Genomic DNA, 20871 nt, shown 5'->3' on the forward strand with positions numbered 1-20871 from the left:
GATTCCACAAGTGAGTATATATTTAAACGTGTCTTTGTACTTAGATTTGATTGGACAGATTTTGTAACTTGAAAACTCTTCTTGGTTATTTTTTGCATTTTTAAGATCTCTCAGAGAGGAAATATTCCACCCAACTGGATGTTTTTGATTAAACTTTTGGGCTGTATAATTTCTTTCATTAGTAGTGAAGTACAGTCATCTTCAGTTTATTATAATTCTAGAATAATAACAGACTGGCCATACTTTTAAAGGAATAATGGGGGCTCATTTGAAGAGGTGTAACGCATAGTTTTTGTCCTCAAATAATTGTGGTTGAAGAGGAGGAGTAAGGTGAATACTACTTGAGTTGTAAATAAAAATTGACTTATAGAATTATACAGTGCTATGGAAGAACCCTCTCTTACAAGGCAAAATCATAACTGGTGTGGATAGAAGTGGAAAGAGGGATCAGGAAAGGCCTTGTGAAAGAAATGACATTGAACAATCAGTGGGAGCTGGCTGGGAAGATGTTCTCATCTAGTGAATATTGTGGTCAGAGATGTTGGGGTGGAGAAGTGTTTGGGCTCAACAGAGTGGACAGATAGGATCAAGAGTGGAAAGACAGGGTGAAGTCACAGCGTCTTGAGAGCCTCGACTTGGAGGATAAAGAATAATACTTAAGTGGTCAGGGATAAGTGTCCTTGTGGATTTTTCTTTCCTTTGTTAGTATAGATTCTTACTGAAGTATCAGAAAATACATACCAGAAAGTACTTACATCGTAATTGTTCAGCTTGATAAACCTTCACAAGTGAATACACCTGTGTTACCAGCACCCAGATCAAGAAACAGAACAGAACATCACCAGAACCCTGGAAGACCCCTGTTTCCCCTTCTGGTCTCCAGCCCTTTCTTCCTGCCCCTACAAAATACAAGGGTAACTCTTCTTTTGGCTTCTAACACTGTAGATTAGTTCTGTCTGTTTTTGAACTCATAAAGAAAAAAATAAAGCTGCTTTTGCCCAACACAATAGTGAGTTTAGGATGGGGCCCAGACAGAGGCATTTCATAAAATTTCCTCAGGTGATCTGATGTGCAGCGAGGGTAAGGTAGACACAAGGGAATGACTTGGTGGAGAAAGGACAGCAGAGGAGATGGTGACCTGGAGGGAGAACATATGTGCAGGTGGTATCAAGACCCTGGCAATTTACTTCTTGCAGAGAGACACAGGAGAAAGGTCTTGTTGCATTACTGAGTAATAATAATAATAACAACAATAACAAACCAAGTAACTAAGTAATAATTATAATAAGTGCACATAAAGTGATCACTTGACACATATCAATCAGCGATTTTGTGAGGCAGACTCTAGTTCTCTTCATTTTACAGATGAGGACACTGTAGAGAGAAGTGAGGTGGGGTTATATAGAGCAGAGGTCAAAGGCCATGTGAGATGAGATGATTTTAGTTTGTTTTGGAATTAGTCTGTATGGTTATTTAGTCAGCTTAGGATAAACTATGTTATGATAACAAAGAACCTGAAAATCTCCGTGGCTTAAAAACACAAAGGTTTCTTTCTTCCTCATACTCTGTGGTCTTCTTGGGTTGATGACCGAAGGTAAGGTCTGCTCCACGTGATCACTGGGACCTAGGCTGACGCCGCAGCTCCTGCCTGGGGCTTGTGGGTCTTGTAGTAGATGACGGAGTCATGAGCTGTCTCTTAAAACTTCTGGCTGGAAGTGACACTTCTCACATTTGTTGGTCAAATCAAATTACATGGCCGGGCCTGATAGCAACAAGGTGGCAGAGCATATTGCCCTCCCACAGGGATGCATAGCAGATATTTGGATCAATAATGCGATACAGCACAACAGTCTGATCATTTCCCCCAGCGAGGCATAGCTGCCAGGGAGCAGAGAAGACCTGCTGAGGGGCTGAGTTCCAGGGAAAGGATTTTCTGAAGAGGAGAGGGCGGGTGGGGCCTGAGGGTCCGACCTGGGCAATGTGGCAGCAAACACGGGCAGTATTTTTGGCTTTAATTTTAAGCTTTCTTTTAATATTTTTAATTTTGCAGGGGAAATTTAGCAGATTCATATGGTTTAAAATTCAAAAGACACAAAAGGAGATAAAAAGAGAAAGATTTCCCTTCTGCCCTGTCTTCTGATACCTAATTCTTTTATGCAAATACAATTGCTTTTATTAATTTCTCAGAGATTTTAATTGGTTTTACAGAGAAATGTGTACACACACACACACACACACACACACACACACACACACCTATTCCTTTCCCTTTAAAATACAAGTGGTATCTGTAAATCTCTGTACATGCTTTATGTACCTTGTTTGGGTTTTTTTTTTTCCCCACTTCATGCATCATTCTTTTTTTAGTTGCACAGATTCTACATGATTGATTTTACCAGTTCCCAGTTGATAGACATTTAGGTTGTTTCCAGTTTTGTGTTATCACAATGATGCAGTGAGTTAGTTTGCAAGTATCTCACTTTGCACACATATGGGTATACTTATAGAATAAATATAGTTATGGAGTTGCTGGGTCAAAGGGCGTATGTATTTGAGTTTAATTATTTTTAAGGAACTATGATTTTTTTGATAAGCATTGTGTTTCTGAATAGGAAATACGTTCACGGTACAAAATGCAAAAAGCACAGGGAATAAATGGTAAAAAGTGTATCTCCTAAGCTTTACTGGTGAAAATGACTGGATTATTGTGATGGATTATATTATTGGTTCAAGTATCTGCTCCCTCTCCTGTAGAAGGATTATTCATCTTTCCCCCTACTGTTCAGTTCCACTTCTCTGAGATCAGTCACAGTTTCCAACTTCTTGTGGAGCTGAACGTGAGTTACAGCCTAGGGAAACTGGAAAGGCTGAGGAACTGAAGGTCATGGCAAGAAAATGAAGCAGGTTTTTGTTAACAAAGTGTTTTGCTAGATTTATATAATATCTTTCCTTGGAAAAGTACAGCGTGCCGTCGCATCCGACAGCAGCCTTGGAATTTCACAACTATACGTGGAACCTAGATGATATTTTTCCCTAGCGCTCTGTCAGAACAATGGACCACGAAAACAGGTTCTGTACTACGGTTTTTATTAGTACTGTGTTTGGTGAAGTTCTTCCTAATCCCAGTCTTTGACGAGAAGACCAGATGTGGTGACCCTTGAAAAGAATGGGGAGAATTGAGATGGAATTCAGCAATTTCCCTTTGTGACATCCTCTGCCTCTTGATGTCAGCACCATACCTGCTCTTGCAGCAGCTTTAAATTTCCACCTGTCGGCAATCATGAGCAGGCAGAAGTCCGAATCTCCAGTGTATTGAGAGTCTGCCTTCGTGGACAAGTCTCTTATTGTGGAAATTACTTTTCTTTCCCATAACACTACAACTAGGAGATTTACTACTAGTGTGTGTGATTTCTAATTTGGTTGGTAGAACTGTGTCCCAGTTATGTGGCTTTGGTTTGCTGAGCTTGAATCCCAGCTCTTAGATTTTTATCTGTGTCCTTGGACAAGTCAGATGACCTCTTTGTTTCCTCATCTCTAAATTGTTGACGATGCTGTTCTGCATTAGATTTGTTGTGAGAATTAAACAGGGTTGTGCATGCAAAACAGTTTCTGGCACTTAGTGATGTACTTGGTGAGTTTTAGCTATTATTCCTGTAGTTCTGTTTCTGCATTTGTGTTGATTGGGGTGGTTGGTAGTATTTTGTGTATGTATTCAAGGTGAGAAAGAGAAACTTGACACTTTTTTGCAACAAGAAAACCTACATTATCTAAAACATTTTGTTCCTTACAGTCATTTTTAAGATAATTATTTCTAGCTAATTTAAGACTAACAGGAAAGTTGCAGAAATAGTACAAAATTCCCTTATACCCCTTACACCACTTCTCCTATTGCAATAATGAAGAGCAGGACATGAACGCTGGTGCAATACTAGGAACTGGACTCTGGCCCTTACATGAAGCTCATCAGTTCTCCCACCAATGTTCTCTCTCAGGTCCAAGATCCAGGGTCCTGCATTGCATTTAATTGTTGCTTCTCCCTAGTCTCCCCTGGTCTGTGAGAGTTCCTCAGTCTTTCCTTCGTCTTTTATGACCTTGACATTTTTGAAGAGTCCTGGGCATTTACTTTATACAGAGTACCTCAGATTGGGTTTGTATGATGTTTTCTCATTATTAGAATGAGCTTATGCATCTTTGGTAAGAATCCCACAGAAGTGATGCATCCTTCTTGGTGTGTCATATCAAGGGGGTTGAGGTGTTGAAGTCTTGTCACTGATGAGGTTGAATTGATCACTTTGTTAAGGTGCCAGGTTTCACCTATGAAGGTAACTGTCTTTGCCTTTGTGGGTGACAAATCTCTTGGAGGAGATATTTTTAGACTGCAAATATTCTGTTCTTTTTCAAACTGTCGCCAACTAATTTTAGCCTCCCTCAGTGGATCTTGTCTGCAGCAGCTACTCAGGTGTTTGCCGAATGATGATTTTCTCTATTCCTTTTTCATTCTACAGTTATTAAATGGAATCTTCTGTGAGGAAGAACTGTCCTTTCTCCCTCATTTACTTATTCATTCAATTACTTCTGTTTATCAGAATGGATTCATGGATATTTACTTTGTTGTATCAGTTAAAATTCGATACTGTCATTTACTTTGTTGCTCAAAATGGTCCAGCTTTGGTCGTTAGGAGCTCCTTCCTGCGTTCTTTCTAAAAGCCTCCATCCTTTTTTTTGAATACTTCCTTACTTTCTAGTAACACATAATGTCTCAGGCTTGTCTTATATTTTTCCTGCACTGGCCTTGGGATCAACCACTTCTCCAAGGAGCCGTGGTTCCTTTTATTGGAGAAGGGTATTTAAAAGTGAAGATTTGGGCGTTAGTGTGTGCATTGCTATTAAGGTGTCATTGCTATGAGTCTCGGTGGGCAGACATAGGAAATATAGATATATATATGTATTGTATATGAATACTAACCTGCACATATAAAAACACTTATATGTCTGTATCAATCTGTAAATATATTAAAAAACATGAATTTATGCTGATGATTGGTTGATTCCAGTCCAACACCATAGGGCTTAATTTAGTCTCTCCTTGTTTGTAACTCTTCAGCAATGAGAAACTCCATCCTTATTATATACAATGTATTTATTTACTGTTAAATTCTAGCTACTCAACTAAAAGAGCTTCAGATTTGCTAACCCATGCCCCTAACATTTACTAACTGGAGTATAGGATTTAGGTAGAGTTCTTTTTGTTTTGGGCCTTACAGCATCCAGTCAAAATACTGTTTTCCAGTTACTTACGTTCGTTCTTTTCTCCATCCCCTTCAGTGTGATCATGTTATTCATTTGTAATACAGAAAGGGTCATTGTTAGTAGTTTGCATCTCCTTTTGGTTTCCCTCCACATCCTGGTTGGTTTTGTTTATTTGTTTGGGTACTTGAAGAGTGTGTGAAACGTGGCTGTGTTTCTGTGAGTCTGAGGTCAGGGAATTGCACCTCCCTCTGCATCCCTGCTGCCCTGGTTCTATTTCTCGCCTTTTCCACCCCTTTCCTCCCCATCCTTCATGGGCAACCATTCTCTTTAGTTTCCAGTTTGCTCTTCCTTTATTTCTTTTGGACAAATGATCAGATACATACAATAGCATTTTAAATCTTTTTCTATTATAGAAGTAATAATATATTTGTTGTAAAAGAATTTAGACATTACAAAAATACGTAACTCTGATAACCACTGTTATCCATTTTGGATTTAAAAAATGCATATAATCAAATAAATACATAAGAAATACATATGGCAAATAAATACGTAAATAAATCAGATAAATACATATAGTCAAATTTTACATTTAGTAATATAATCTAATGGCATATATACAGGTGTATAAAATCTGATTATTTAATCTGACTAAAATGTTTTATATGGTTGATATTTATATGGAACTGTCTCTGTGTGTACTTTAAAATTCTTTGTTCTACAGATTTAGCACTGTTCTGAGTGACCCAAGGCTGGTTTTTCCTTCCTTGGGGCAGCTGTAGTATGGGGAAGTTTAAGACCGGGGAGTCAGAATGTTGAATTTGTGCCTTGGTTCATCTAATTATCACCTCTGCTGTGAACTTAAGCAAATTACGTAACATTTCCAAATCTCACATCCCTCATCTGCAAAATAATTTTTAAAATGTCTGCTGGGACAAGAGCCACCTGCTATTTCCTTTCTCAGTGATTGTAACACAATCCAGGGTCATCTTGGGGGAGACTGATTCTGGAGAAGTGGTATCAGCTATGTACTCAGACGTGCTTTTATTTGTAGTACCTTGCAGAAGCTGGCTGGACAGCCGAAGGAAGAGTGGTGGGAGTGACCCAGCCTCGAAGAGTGGCTGCTGTGACCGTGAGTTTCTCTTTTGTTGTAAAGGCTCCGTCTGCGTCTTCTATTTCAGTGACTTATTTTTTTCTTGTTTTCTAAAAGCTCCAAATGAATATGACGTTGCTTCTTAAGAATTTAATTCTTCAGTTTAAAAAAGAACTATGATCTGATTATTTGTAAAATTGATACCTGTACATAGTAAATTTTTATGTAGTAATAAAGTACAGAAGAAGTCAAAACAAAAAAAGTAATTTAAAAAACCCCCATATCTCACCATCTAGCAGAAGCAATGTGAACATTTGTGAACATTACGTCAAGCTTCTCTTTTATGTTCACATAAAGATGAATGGCTGGATGGATAGAAATAATTTTCTAAAAGTGTGTTCGTAGCCATATATTTGCTTTTTGTTGAATTTAACAAAAGAGGAAACTTCAGTGAAATAGGAGTAGTTACTGAACTTTGGATAAACATTTGTTCATCACAGGAGAATTTATTAAAGTTTGAAAGTTAAGAAAAATACTAAAAAAGCTTTAAGCTGTTATTTGTCTTTGAAGCTTTGTAATAAGTAGTTGCCTATTACAAAAGAAGAGTCGCACACTTAAGCTTTCCCCCTTTCTTCCCTCCATTTGTGATAAATGCAGTACTGGAATTTTAATGTTAAGATTTATAAAGATAGGTTCTTTTCTGTAATTGTAACTTGCACACGTGTTTATTTCTAATTTAACAATCACTAATTATTTTCCATGGTTTTGCCAACCTTGAATTGCTCATTTCACTTTATTTCTTGATTGGCTAAATTTTACATACCTGAGAATGTCTGACTGTGGTCGTTGTTGATATGAAATTCTTGGTTCACACTCCCTTTCCCTAGTTGCTGTGCAGACACTGCCTTTTGGCCTGGAGCATCGCTGTTTAGAAGTCTGAGGTCCAGTGGGGTTTTCCCTCTGCCTTCTTGGCTTGCTTTTTCTGCTTGAATGCTTGTAAGATTATCTTTGCGCCAGGATATGTCTTGATGCTGATTGTTCTAACTCATTTTTTTCTTAAATGTGGAATAACTTTAATTTTTAGGTTCAAATATCTTTATATCAGGCAGGTTTTTGTCTATTATATCTTGGCATACTTTTCTGTTCCATTTATTTTATTGTCTTTTCTAAGAGCATCAATTAAGTGTATACTAGATCTCCTTTGTCTCCTTTCAGTATTTATCAGCATCTCTGAAATCATCGGCTCTTTTCTCGTTTGTTTTGTGATAGTTCTTCAAGCCTATCCACAATGTTCAGAATTGTTTTTAGCCAAACGTATTCTCTTTTGATACCTTTATGTCTCTACCTTGGTCTCATAATCACTTCTTTGAATTTTTTTTCTTTATTAGATAGAGAAGTGACGATTTAGAATGGGAGGAGATACTACAATACATTTCAAATTTTAAAAACTGATAATACCATAAACATTAAACTCCAGAAAAATAGCATAGTGTTTTTTAAAATTAACTGCCTGACACATTACTGTAAATCTTTTTTTCCTGCAGTTTTTGGCTATAACCCCACTGATCACCTCGTCATTTGACAACAGTTTTCTTTTATTTTCCTACAGAGTAGAGCAGTATTTTAGTGTTTCTCTGGCATGGCTGATTCAGATTTACTTTTTATTATCGATACTGTAGAGAAGTTCCTTTATCTTTGTAACTGGCATTTGTCGCATTGTATAAATTTGGGAAATTTTCTCACATTTGGGAAGAGCTTCTCTGTAGTTTCTTTCACGTCCAGGCTGTGAGATTTGGAGGTTTCTGACCTATACATTTGAGACCTTCTTTCTCTTTGACTCTCCTTTGACTTTGTGTCTCTTCCTTAACTTGTTTTTAGCTTAAGCTTGTGAGCTTCTTTCTTTTTTTTTTTCTTAAATTACAATGTTGTGTTAGTTTCGGGTGTACAGCATAGTGTTTCAGTTATACATATATACATAATTTCTATTCTTTTTCATTATAGGTTATTATAAGATATTGAATATCATCCCCTGTGCTATACAGTATGTCCTTGTGGTCTATCTATTTTGTATATAGTAGTATGTGTCTGCAAATCCAGAACTCCTAATTTATCCCTCCCCCTCCTTTCTCTTCTGGTAACTGTAAGTTTGTTTTCTTGGTCTGTGAGTCTGTTTCTGTTTTGTAAATAAGTTCATTTGTGTCGCTTCTTTAGATTCCACATATAAGTGAAATCTTATGATATTTGTCTTTCTCTATCTGACTTACTTCACTTAGTATGATAATCTCTAGGTCCATCCTGTGATTTCTTTGCAGCTGAATTTCTTTTTTTTTTTTTTTAACATTTTTTATTGATTTATAATGATTTTACAATGTTGTGTCAAATTCCAGTGTTCAGCACAATTTTTCAGTTATTTATGGACATATACACACTCATTGTCACATTTTTTTCTCTGTGAGTTATCATAACATTTTGTGTATATTTCCCTGTGCTATACAGTGTAGTCTATTCTACAATTTTGAAATCCCAGTCTATCCCTTCCCACCCTCCACCCCCCTGGTAACCACAAGTCTGTATTCTCTGTCTGTGAGTCTATTTCTGTCCTGTATTTACGCTTTGTTTTTGTTTGTTTGTTTGTTTTTTTGTTTTTGTTTTTGTTTTTGTTTTTTAAGATTCCACATATGAGTGATCTCATATGGTATTTTTCTTTCTCTTTCTGGCTTACTTCACTTAGAATGACATTCTCCAGGAGCATCCATGTTGCTGCAAATGGCATTATGTTGTCGGTTTTTATGGCTGAGTAGTATTCCATTGTATAAATATACCACATCTTCTTTATCCAGTCACCTGTTGATGGACATTCAGGCTGTTTCCATGTTTTGGCTATTGTAAATAGTGCTGCTATGAACATTTTTGGGGTGCAGGTGTCATCCTGAAGTAGATTTCCTTCTGGATACAAGCCCAGGAGTGGGATTCCTGGGTCATATGGTAAGTCTATTCCTAGTCTTTTGAGGAATCTCCACACTGTTTTCCATAGTGGCTGCACCAAACTTCTTTGCAGCTGAATTTCTTTGGCTGAATTCTACTCTGGTTCCTTTGGGTAATACTTTTACAGTTTCTTTTTAAACTACTTTTTTGCTCTTGTTCCTTTCTTTCCTTCTTTCTTGGTTACATTTAATGCAATGGGCTGGGTTAGTACTTTTATGGTAATTACTCATCTTTGAGTGGGCCCATCTGCTGGCTGCGCTGGTCTGGATAATGCACTGCCTCTCCCCAGTCTCTCACTGTCCTTTGCTCAGGGGTCAGAGGCCGAGGATCGGGTCAAGCACTCCTCAGTGATTTGAGAGGTCTGCAGTAGTTTGTGGTAAGGTGCTCTGGGTGCTCTGACTTGGGATTTATACTCGCTGTCCAATTTGCCTGCCTTCTCCTTCATCTCCCCTTCTTTGTGATTCTTCGCTGTCAAAGTGGGCCTCCATTGAGGCATTTCCTGTGCCCCCTGGGCCTGAACACAGTGTCGCTTCTTGTCTTCCTAATACAGGGCTCGTCAGCCCTGGCTTTTAGGGTGGCGACACTTGCATGAAGGAAGCCAGCAGCTGGCTCTGGTTGTGGGGAGGCCTGGACCTCACGGTGTTTGGCAGCCTTGCTTCCTAGTTTATTGTTTGAGCTTGTGCCTGTTTCCATCCTTCCTTGGAGATGGAGCTTTTGGTTGATAATAATGTTTTATTTCTTCTGTTGTTTTACATTAGCCCTGAGAGAGGGAAGTGGGGGCCAGAATGCCTTTATTTTGCCATCTGTACCTGGACAAGAAATTCTATTTCCTTGAGTTATTTTCACTCTGTACAAGTTTTAATTATTGTGTAATCTTTTCCCCCAGAGTTCATTTTCTAATTGTCTTCAGGTTAGAAACTATTGGATAAACATTTCCCAAGTCTTATGTGTGTGTATAAAAATAGAAAGAATGGCAGCTAGACTACAGTGTTAGACTTAACTTTTATGTCATGAAAGATGATTTTCAGTTACTTAAAACATTTGAGCAATTTTTTCTGTTTGAGGTTTGGAATCCCAGCTCTTAATCAGTTTGCATTTTAGTTCCAAATTTGTAGCCGTGGATAATTTCCATGAAACCACATGTTTTCTCTTAAAGAACAAAAGTGTATAAATTAACCGTGTAGTATTAATAGAGCTGTCAAGTTTGAAATGCTACATCTCAAAAAGCACTTTGTGTGCAGACTAAAATCCGAAAACAGTCTCAGAGCCTAAGAACAGATTGCACAAGCCGTTGCTTGATCTCCGTGAGAGGCAGTTCCTTAATGAGTATGATCATTGGACTCATGTGGTCCGGGCTTGACTTCAAGACCGCGCCCGGCCTTGACCTGTGATTCAGGGCAAGCTCTAAGCCTGCTTCATTTCAGTTTTTTTTCTTTGTAAAAGGGAAGGTCTCTCGCCCACCTCCCAGACTTTGTGCATGTTTAGTGAGATATAATTTGTGAAGGCTTGGACCACACCACCTGTACTTAGGAGGTGCCTTTGATCTCCTTTTTCCTATTTCTGCTTGTTTCTGTTGAAAAGATAATATTTATCCAGTATAATTGATGAGGTTATTGGAAGCAGAATTGAAACAACAGAGGTAAAAATCTATTTAAAAAACCAGTAGAATATGGCCTTTCAGATGTCCAGTGATGTGAACATACATGATGAAATTTCTAAAAATGAATTTGAAAATAGAATACATTTTATAGCAAATGTATACAAATAGTGAGATAATAAGAATAAATATGGCTTCATAAAATGATTATGTTTTTATGGAGAGGTCGATTCATTTATGCTCATTCTTTTTTTTGTTATATTTATTTATTATTTTTTAAATTGAAGTATTGTTGATTTACAATGTGTTAGTTTCAGGTGTGACGCAAAGTGATTCAGTTATATATATATAACTTTTTTGACGTATAGTCGGTTTACAGTGTTGTGTTAATTTCTTGTGTACCCCATAGTGACTCAGTTATACATACTCCTTTTCATATTCTTTTTCATTATAGGTTATTACAAGGTACTGAGTATAGTTGTTGTTTATCTCTTGTACATGTAGTAGTTTGTATCTGCTAGTCCCAAACTCCTAATTTACCTGCCCCTTTCCCTTCAATAACCATAGTTTGTTTTCTATGTCTGTGAGTCTTTTTGGTTTGTAAAAAAGTTCATTCTTACAAGGTGATTTTCCCCATCAGCTCCAGTATCTCTTGCACATATTCTCTATTTGTACTATTTTTCAAGATTTCTAATTTAATGATCTGTAGGGTTGAAATTGAAACATAACAGTAACAACTGTCCCGGTGAAATACTGGTTATGGGGAAATAGAACCTCCAGAGGTAGAGCAGCGTAGGGTGAATTACCAGTTTCACAAGGTGTTTTGAAAGACTCTGTGGTGTACGCCAGCTGCTCAATGGCTGAGTCTGTCTTGGCCAACCAGATCTGCAATTTCAAGTCTTTGGGTAGAGCCACTTCTGGTCCTCGTCTGCTCTTCAATTTCTTAAACACTGATGATCAGATAACACACAGCAGGCGTGCTAGGTTCACAGCTGAGTGTGGAGAGCCTCTGGGCTTTTGGGCCTAGGGCTGCTGCGGTCCCAATGGCTGTAGCTGGAAGCTCTGCCTCCGGACACCTGTGTCAGCTCACGTTCCAAACTCAGGACGAGGGACTCTGTGGGGAGGTCGCCTCACCTGTGAAACGAGATAGGAAGCATGAGGGTTGGTTCGTGTGCCGGGCCCCCAGGAAACGCCTGTAATTTTGCTTCCCTTTGCTTCTTTTCAGTTAAGTAGTTTACATTCTGAACGTTAAAGTCTTAATCTTCTTTCAAGGTGAACTAAATTATAAGCAGTATTGCTCTTCCACCTCTATATTTGTTCATTATTTCAGAAATTTTCTATTAATGAGTTAATAGACTTTGAATGGCTCTCTGGAGTAGTGGGAGATCTTGCCACTGGATTCTTTTTTCTCTTTCCTACCCTCACATTTTATTTGTCTAATATTGGTAGGTGAAAAGTGTATCTGTAGTCTGTGGTCTTCATAATATGTATTTTGTTTTCTACTTTTACTTTATTATTGTTAACTTGGATCCTTTGTTAATCTTCTCATCTACCTTATACATTTTTTTAACCTGCATTCTTGTCTTTATTTCCCTTTTTAACAGTTTTGGTAACTGGGACACTGTCGTAAATTGTTTTAGATTATCTTGCTCTGGAAATGTTATTCTTTTGCCTCCAAAGAGAAAATGAACATGCATGGCCTAGTATTGAATTTGATCATTCTTGTTCCCTTGCCTTCATGGTCCAGTGGAAGGTGTTTTATTTCAAGGCATGAAGACACGAAAATCTGTCCCAGCTGGTATGCTAAAGAAAGCTTTAGGAACAGGGTGAATCTTGTAATTTCTTCTGCTTCCCTTTTTCTTTGGCCACCAGGAAATCTAGAGCTGAATTGGTGGCTCAACTTAAATAACTTTGACGTATTTACATTTTTAAAATTTTCTTATTGGCTTTGATCTTTTGAATTTCATCTATAATTTCTTTAATCCTGATCTGTAACATTTTTACGTGATTCCATTTTTATTCCATATTTACTGTTCTTATAAGTTGCCTCAAGTCAATTATCCAATGGGGTGAGATATATAAAGTTAATAGATTGCAAAGGTTATCACACTATTTCTCTAATAACCTACCCCTTTTCTTCTCATTTTCCACTGTGTTCACATGCTATTTAAAAAATATGACCTTTAGATTTTCCATAGTGAATGCTCTGGACAGTAATTTCTATGTATCTATTTTCAGCATGATCTTTCTTCCCAAAGGTTGCAGGGAGAGTAGCTGAGGAAAGGGGTGCAGTGTTGGGCCATGAGGTGGGCTACTGCATCCGCTTTGACGACTGCACCAACCCGCTGGCTACGAGAATTAAGGTGAATTGCTGAGCTGCGTTTCCTGTTGTAAATAAGGAAGATTATTGGGGCGGGAGTTGAAAACCTGCAGCTGTCGCTGCTAAGGCACTGATATGGTGGCAGAAAGTGTATGAAATCCTGGTGTTCAGGGAATTTAGTCTGCTGGGAAGTACAGAGCTCCTTCGGAGTCCTTGCATCTTAGCCCAGGGAGGAAGTAGGGTTGAGCCCTTGGTTCTACAAATGAAGAGGTCGAGGACTTGGGAGGGCGAATGACCTGCCTGAGGCTATATGCCCATTGGCGATAGAACCAGGACTCAAAGCAATCCTTTTCCTGTGTGTTTTATTGTGTTTCCACCAGTCCACACAGCTGTCTAAATATAGGCGCTTACCTGTAAAAGACTTAAAAACAGGGACAAATAGTATAAATTGGTAAGGTGTAGAATTCCCAAGTGTTATTTTCATTGATCAGAACTTTCCCATTTTCACATGATAATGGGTTTTATGTGTGTGTTCTTTGGCTTCATCGCTACTACTTAAATAATTAGCATCAGTAGTAATCAGTGTACAATCAACTCAGCAGTGTCCACTGTTACCACTGCGCTGGAATCAAGGTCTCCTCAGATGGTATTGTAAACAATGAATGAAAATGCTCTGATGAAATGAACACTGGTCAATAGAATCTCAGTGACCTCTCAGTTTGCAGCAGAGGAAAGCTGAAAATAACTAGATGAGCTAAATGAACAACATACTGGTTTATAAACATGTGGACCTTGTTTTCTGAATTTCTGTATTTTGTTAACTTAGACATTCATTTTGCTAAGTAAAGGGATTATTCTATACCGTCAGATGTATTTACTCTAGCTAATTTTTAGATAATTTTCAGTGAATTACACAACCAAATGATTCTAGAGAGTCATGAAAAGCGTTGTATTCCATTGGGTGGTAATTTCAAGGCTCTCAGTTCTTGGCTGGTGTTCTTGCCCGGTGGTCTGTCATTGGTGGCAAGTTCTCACTTTCACTCCTACGTGTATATGTGGCAGCTTGTGTCAGGTCCAAGAAAAATACGATGGAAATGCATCCTTCTTTAAAAAAGAAAACCGAGTAAAAATACTAACATACAGCATGTGAAGAAAATGTTTAGCTTTATTAAAGTACTGAATTGTTTTTGGATGAGAGTAACAGCATTTAGTTGTTACTGCATTTTTCAAAGGCATTTTATAAACATTCATTACTCCTTAATGCTAATAGCTGACATTCTTGGGCCCTCTCTGTGTGCTGGGGCCTGTGCGAAACACTTTACATGTCCTGTCTCACTTAATTCTCACAGTGACCCTGGGAGGTCGATGCTTTTATCATCTCCATTTTACAAGTGAGGAATCTGGCTCAGAGAGGGAAGTAACTTGCCCAGGGTTCACACAGCTAGTAAGATGTAAAGCTGAGATCTGAACTCCCAGCAGCCAGACACAATGGCTTGTGTTCTTAACCACAACCCTATCCAGCCTCCCTGAAATAACATCAGTGGAAACTGAAGTCAGTAACCTCAAGAGCTGCAAGTCTGCGACCTTTGGGACCTTTTAGGAACAGTGATCTCAGACTCATGGCATAGCCCTGGGCAGACAGGTTTGTCTTCACTGCCTGTTCGTCAGCAATACCAGTGGTACAGCTCAGAGGAAATGGGGCTTAGTCTATGCTCACAGAGCAAATGCAGGTCAAATTTTGCTAACAGATTTGCAAGCCCTAGCCGAGGGTCCCACGTTCGAAATCTTGTTTGCGAACAATTCCATTGGCTGATAACCAAAGTGTTGGGGCATTTTTCACAGTCCTTTGTGGGAATTGTCTTGCCCACACACTGGTGATGAGATTGTATTTGTTTAGTTGCACCTGAACTTTTTAAAGAAAAAAATCATTCATACACAGTGTAAATGAATTATTTCTAAAACTTTGTGTTTTTGTGTTTTAGTTTCTGACTGATGGAATGCTGGTCAGGGAGATGATGGTTGATCCATTGTTAACAAAATATAGGTAAATGTGTTTTTCCTGTGATAATTTTTCTAAAGTTTCAAAAGTGCACAAATCGGTTGAAAAGTAGGTGTGTTGATATCTGGGATTCGCAACCACGCTCAGCTTTCCCAGAGCTTTTCTCCTGTCTCTGGCTGTTGTGACCTTTGATGTTTTTTTCCACAATTTACAGGCAGTCAAAACTGGGCACACGCAAATCCCTGTCACTGTTTGTACAGTCCATTGACTTGTTTTTATCTCGCGTCTGTTATGCTCCAGGATGGATGGTTACCAGAGTCACAGCACAGAACTGGGCAGTGTTTTGTTGAATGTAAAACACAGAGCCCAAATAATTATTTACCGTTTCCTCTTCATGACTGTCTTTGTCCACCCCTCATGGTGTTCCAGTTGTCCCACTCAGGCGCTGTGGTATCCTGGGAAAGGATGTCACATTTGACTCTTGTTTCACATGCGATGCAGCTGCAATCACGTGCCTCTTTGTGCTGTTTTCTGCAGCTTAACAATATTCTGGCAGTTGGGCCTTGTTCTGATTTTATGTGCTCTGTGGGGTTATGTGTTATATTATAATTTAAAATCATGTATTACATACTATTAGAATCCAGTGTGAGTGGGAAAACTCTTTAAAAATAGCAATAAATACACCATTTTCTTCACCAAGATATGTTGCTGTCACCATTTCTGTTAACTTAAGAGTTACCTCTTTGTCAGAGGGAAGTTAACTTAGCTTTACTGTTGATACAAGGTGATCGCGCTGGGGCTGAATACCCAGCGGTCCCTTTGATGGTCTGGATGGGCTTGTACGGTGGATGGTTTGATGCTCACTGAGATCTTCCTTCTGACTGTAGTGCCATCATGCTGGATGAAGCCCACGAGAGGACCTTGTACACCGACATTGCCATTGGTTTGCTGAAAAAGGTATAGCTTTGTTGCCAGACTTCTTTTGTGTATTTCTGTTTTGTTTGTCTGATTAGGAAAGTCATTGTAGCAATTTAGAAAATCCAACAAAATTAAAAAATTAAAATCACTCATAATTTTACTCATTCAGAGAAAATCACTGGTGGAATGTTGGTATGTTTCCTTCCCTTCTTTTCTCTTTGTGTGTCTGTTTGTTGTGTGTACATGCATCTGTTTTGGCACCATGGGGATTGGACTATATGTGCTAAGTTGTATCTTGCATATTTCTCTTAACATTACATCAAGATCATTTTCCTGTGTCATCAAATATTCTTTGAAGACATTATTTTTAATGGCTGTATAATCATGTCTCTCCCATAGAGTACTTGACTTTTCCATTACTGTTAGGTATTTGTACAACTTCCAGATTTGAAGTATTTTAAATAATGTTGCATGGAGAGCCCTTGTAATTAAATCTTTTGCTTTACTATTTCTTTTCTTTTCTGTTTTTTTGACTTTTTATTATAGAAGATTACAAGCATTCCCCAAATTAGAGAGCAGGCTTTAATGACCCCCATTGCCCATGCATCTTTGGCAGTTACAACCCATGGCCGGTTTTGTTTCATCCTTAGATTTAAATTAGTTAAAATAGAATAAAATACAAAATTCAGTTCTTTAGTCACACTGGCTATATTTCAAGGGCTCCATAGCCACATGTGGCTAATGGCTACTGCATTGGACAGAACCCCTCCATCACTGAAGAGAATTCTCTTAGACAGAGCTGCTGCCCTATATCATAATTTGTTGTGAGGCTTAAATAAGATAATGTAAAATTTTTAGAATGGCGCCTGGCACAGGGCCACAAATAGACTAGGTACCTTTGTGCAAATTAGAAAAAGATGCCCCCATTGGGAAGATGTGCACAGCTGGGTGAGGGGGTGGGTTGGATTTCAAAGGCCCATAGCCACCTCAGTCAGGCATCTTTGTGCAGTGTACATACTATACAACTGTATGCAGAGACCCTGAAATAGCATATAACTTAGTATATGTTAGCTGCTATCATTATTGTTATTTTCATTACTATTTTATTCCAAAATAGTGGCCAAATTTATGGCCAAAGAGTTAGACTTTCTGATACTTATGAGGAATTGTCGCATGAGGTTACTACCTTCTCAGAAACAATATAATAAGGGGCCCTGTTTGACTGAATCTTTGCCAACACTGAAAATAAATCCTTCCAATGTGATGGATGAAAAAAATAATCTAAAAAAAAAAATCTCATTATTGTTACATATTTTTGCTGTAGTTTATTTGATCATTTTCCTATGCCTGTTGATCAGCTGTTTCTTTGAATAACTGTTAATATGTTTTGTCCGTATTTCTGTCTTGGCATTATCATTTATTGTTTGTTTGCTTTTCATGTATTTTTTCATACTTTAACCGTATATACATAGATTCCAACTCTCCAGAGACCTAAATGTCAGGAAAACATGGTTTTACTTTTGGCAAATTGCAAATTGAGGTCTTAAAGCTTCTTTATACTCTCTATACGTTTTTTTGCGTTTTGTTTTTTTTTTTTTTTTTAGCTTTTTAGTTTAGAAATTTTGATTACTCACACAATTAGCATAGTATAATAAACTACCTTTTCATTGGTGACTTAGCAGTTATCAACTTGTGGTCAGTCTGATTTCATCTGTAAGCTCCCTTCCCACCACACAAAAAAATACACTGAATTATTTTGTAATAAATTTCAGATATCGAATAATTTCCTCTGTAAGTGCTGCACATTATCATTGTTTCCTAATGCCTTCTTTTTTAGATTCAGAAAAAGCGAGGGGATCTTCGATTGATTGTGGCTTCAGCCACGTTGGATGCAGAGGTATGAGCATTTCCCCCTCTCCTCCTGTCCACCGTAAGCACTGGAATTATTGGACGTGGCCTTGGGGAGTTACCTCTAGCAAGAGCTTCCTTTGGCATGATGGCCTACCTTCCTTATGGGGCCATCTGATGTCCTGGATTCTGTGTGATCAGAGGATACTCCTTTTCAGCTTGTGGGTGGAAATGAGCCTATAATTAATTGCACTCATTATTACCTACTTGTCTTGTTTCTCTAGATACTGTGTTTCTCCCCACATAGGCAGCTGCTTTTTATTACTCTTTTTATAATAAGGCTATATTTCTTGAATTTATGACTATAGCATTTATAGTTAGATTTTTGGGGTATAGTTGAAGTTTTCCCTGTACATACAATAATTTCCAGGCTATAATTTTTTTATGGCTCAGTTTATATTATGTTTTTCTCTTAACAACTATTAGTTTAGTTCAAACGGCAGTTCAACTTAACACTTTTGACCGCTTTTTATATATATCCACCCACACACACACCAAGCACAGAAACGCACTCCCCAACTTCTCAGGGAAGCAGACACGTAAATAAATGTTTACGGTTGAGTATGTTCAAGGTGCTGAGACAGCCAAGGAGGGAGGGGGTGCTCCACTCTAGCCAGCTGAGGCATGTCTGGAAGCTTTCACAGAGGAGGGACATCCTACCTGGGTTTGAAAGATGCACGGAAGTTCACCAGATGGGCAGGAGTCGGGAAGGGCATCCTGAGCTTGCACAGAAGCACGGGGGCATGAAGCCGTGTGTTCAAAGGGCTGTGAGTCGGGTGGAAGGTGGGCGTCTTCCCTCGCATACCGGGCCCTATTGGGGGTGACTTGCCCCCAGTCACTTCTCTGACTTAATCTCCTTATCCTGCAGCCTCAGCTTGCTGTTCCTCAGAAAAAGCTAAGCATGCTTCTGCTCTTGGGAGGGGTGGGTGGGGACCCTCTTTCCAGACCGTTCTTCCCCAGATGCTTTGCACTCATTTCATTCCAGTCTTGATCAGACAGTAGCTCTCAGAGCAGCCTCTCCTGACTGCTGTCTTAAACAGTGCCACTGTCGCTCTCCATTCTTGCTCTCCGTGCGTTTTCTGTTCAGCACTTACCACTAGCTAGCATTATATGCATATCTGAGTGTTCGCTTGTTGTGTGTCTCCCATCACTACAGTGTGAGCACCATGAAGACTGGGTCGCTGTTGGTATTACTCATTATTTTATCCCTTTCATCTAAAACAGTGTCTGGCACAGAGAGGGTGCTTTGGTTTGAATGAATTTTGATGGAATGAGAGCAATGGGAGATTAAAATGGAGAGGCTGGTAGTGGTCAGATTACAGAAGGCCTTACAGGCCACACAAAGGAGGAAGGCCTCCACCCCGCACCTGGGCAGGAGCTCCAGCAGGGTGTGAGGTGTGGCAGCGACTTGATCATACTTGAGTTCTAGGAAGATCACTCTGGGTGCTGTGTGGAAGAGACAAGAACAGATGTGGAAAGACCAGTCAGAAGGCCAGTTCTGTCATGCAGCTGAGATATGGAAAGGGCCTCGTCCTGGTCTCCCTGTGGCTTCTGGGATGTACAACAGCTTGGAGGGAGAAAAAACTCAGCATGGCTAAGAGAGGTGTCTGCACGTGTCCCCTGGCTTGTTTCTCAGACCTTCTCACGGGCTGCAGGAGTCTGTTGTCTTAGGTCTGCCCGTGATAAGTTTTGCGTTAAAGCTCTCTGTTGCGCCCTTGAATGAATTCCCATGCCTTTTTCCCAGGAGCCCTGCAGGGGTGCTGTTCTGAGGACTGAGCCTGGCCTCATCTCTCGTTGCCTTCTCCATGGCCAAGTTGCCCAGAACATCTCCATTTTACATCTCATCTTCGTCACTACCCCCCCTTTTAAAAATTGTTCCCGATAGTTTTTATAGTGTTTGAAAACTATAATGTCCAAGTCTTTTCTTAGAGTCACTGTTAATACTTGGTTGTTGCTTACAGCTGCCTTTCATTGTCTTCTGGTGTGGCACAGAGATCTAAAAACAGCTTCTTTCCGTTCTGCCTACAGACAGAAGGCAGACAGAGGTGGACTTCCTGGAAGTGATTTTTCAAGTGGGAAAGTGGGACGGAGTTGACGTGTCATCCCTTGGGTGTGCTAGGACACAAGGGCTGCTGAGATGTCAGCAGCATTCAGCGGGGCCTGGGGTGGGCTCAGGCCACTCATGTCCTCATCCTTCCTCACACAGCACTGCCTCTGTGGGGGAGGGGAGGTCTCAGTATGTGTGTGGGGGGACGTGGGTGGGTGTGGGTGCCGGTGGGGCGTGATATGTGAGTTCCCACATGAGAGTAAGAGAGTGAGGATGAGGGAGGAAGGACTGCCGTGGGTGAGAGAGTGAGTGTGTGTGTGGGAGTGGGGCAGGGTGTGGCTCAGGTAGCATTTTGACCCAGAGGCCCAGGGTGGCCAGAACTCATCCCCGGTCCTCCAGCTGCTGGATCTGTGGGTGACAGACTCATTCCAAGCTCCACTGCCTGAAGGGATAGATGCCACCTGCTCTGGTTTCACTCTGAGCCCGAGGTGGCCCAGCCTGCAGGTGAGGACACCAGTGTCTGTGGCTGGGAGGTAGAGGCAGAGTTTGACGGGGGCCGATCAAATAGTTGCCTTGAATGGGTGAGCTGCTTTGTTAGCGTCAGCCCAGTTAAGCCAGCAGGTATAGAACATGACCGGGTGTAAGTACGAAGTATTTGTCAACCATCGACCATCGCACCACGTGGTATTATTTTTCTTTTATTGGCTTCCATTCACATGGCAGAAAATATGATGGCTGACACTGCCCATAGTTT

General features: G+C 39.6%; 1 protein-coding gene across 1 annotated transcript in view; it reads left to right on the forward strand.

The window, feature by feature from the left end:
• Window positions 1–20871, forward strand: part of DHX35 (DEAH-box helicase 35) — a 63010-nt gene that overhangs the window by 11103 nt on the left and 31036 nt on the right. Inside the window, 5 exon segments of the mRNA XM_032462299.1 lie at window positions 6305–6382; window positions 13184–13288; window positions 15228–15289; window positions 16132–16201; window positions 18000–18059. Coding sequence (XP_032318190.1) covers window positions 6305–6382; window positions 13184–13288; window positions 15228–15289; window positions 16132–16201; window positions 18000–18059 — 375 coding nt within the window.

This window comes from Camelus ferus, chromosome 19, assembly GCF_009834535.1.
Source record: "Camelus ferus isolate YT-003-E chromosome 19, BCGSAC_Cfer_1.0, whole genome shotgun sequence".
NCBI lineage: Eukaryota > Metazoa > Chordata > Mammalia > Artiodactyla > Camelidae > Camelus > Camelus ferus.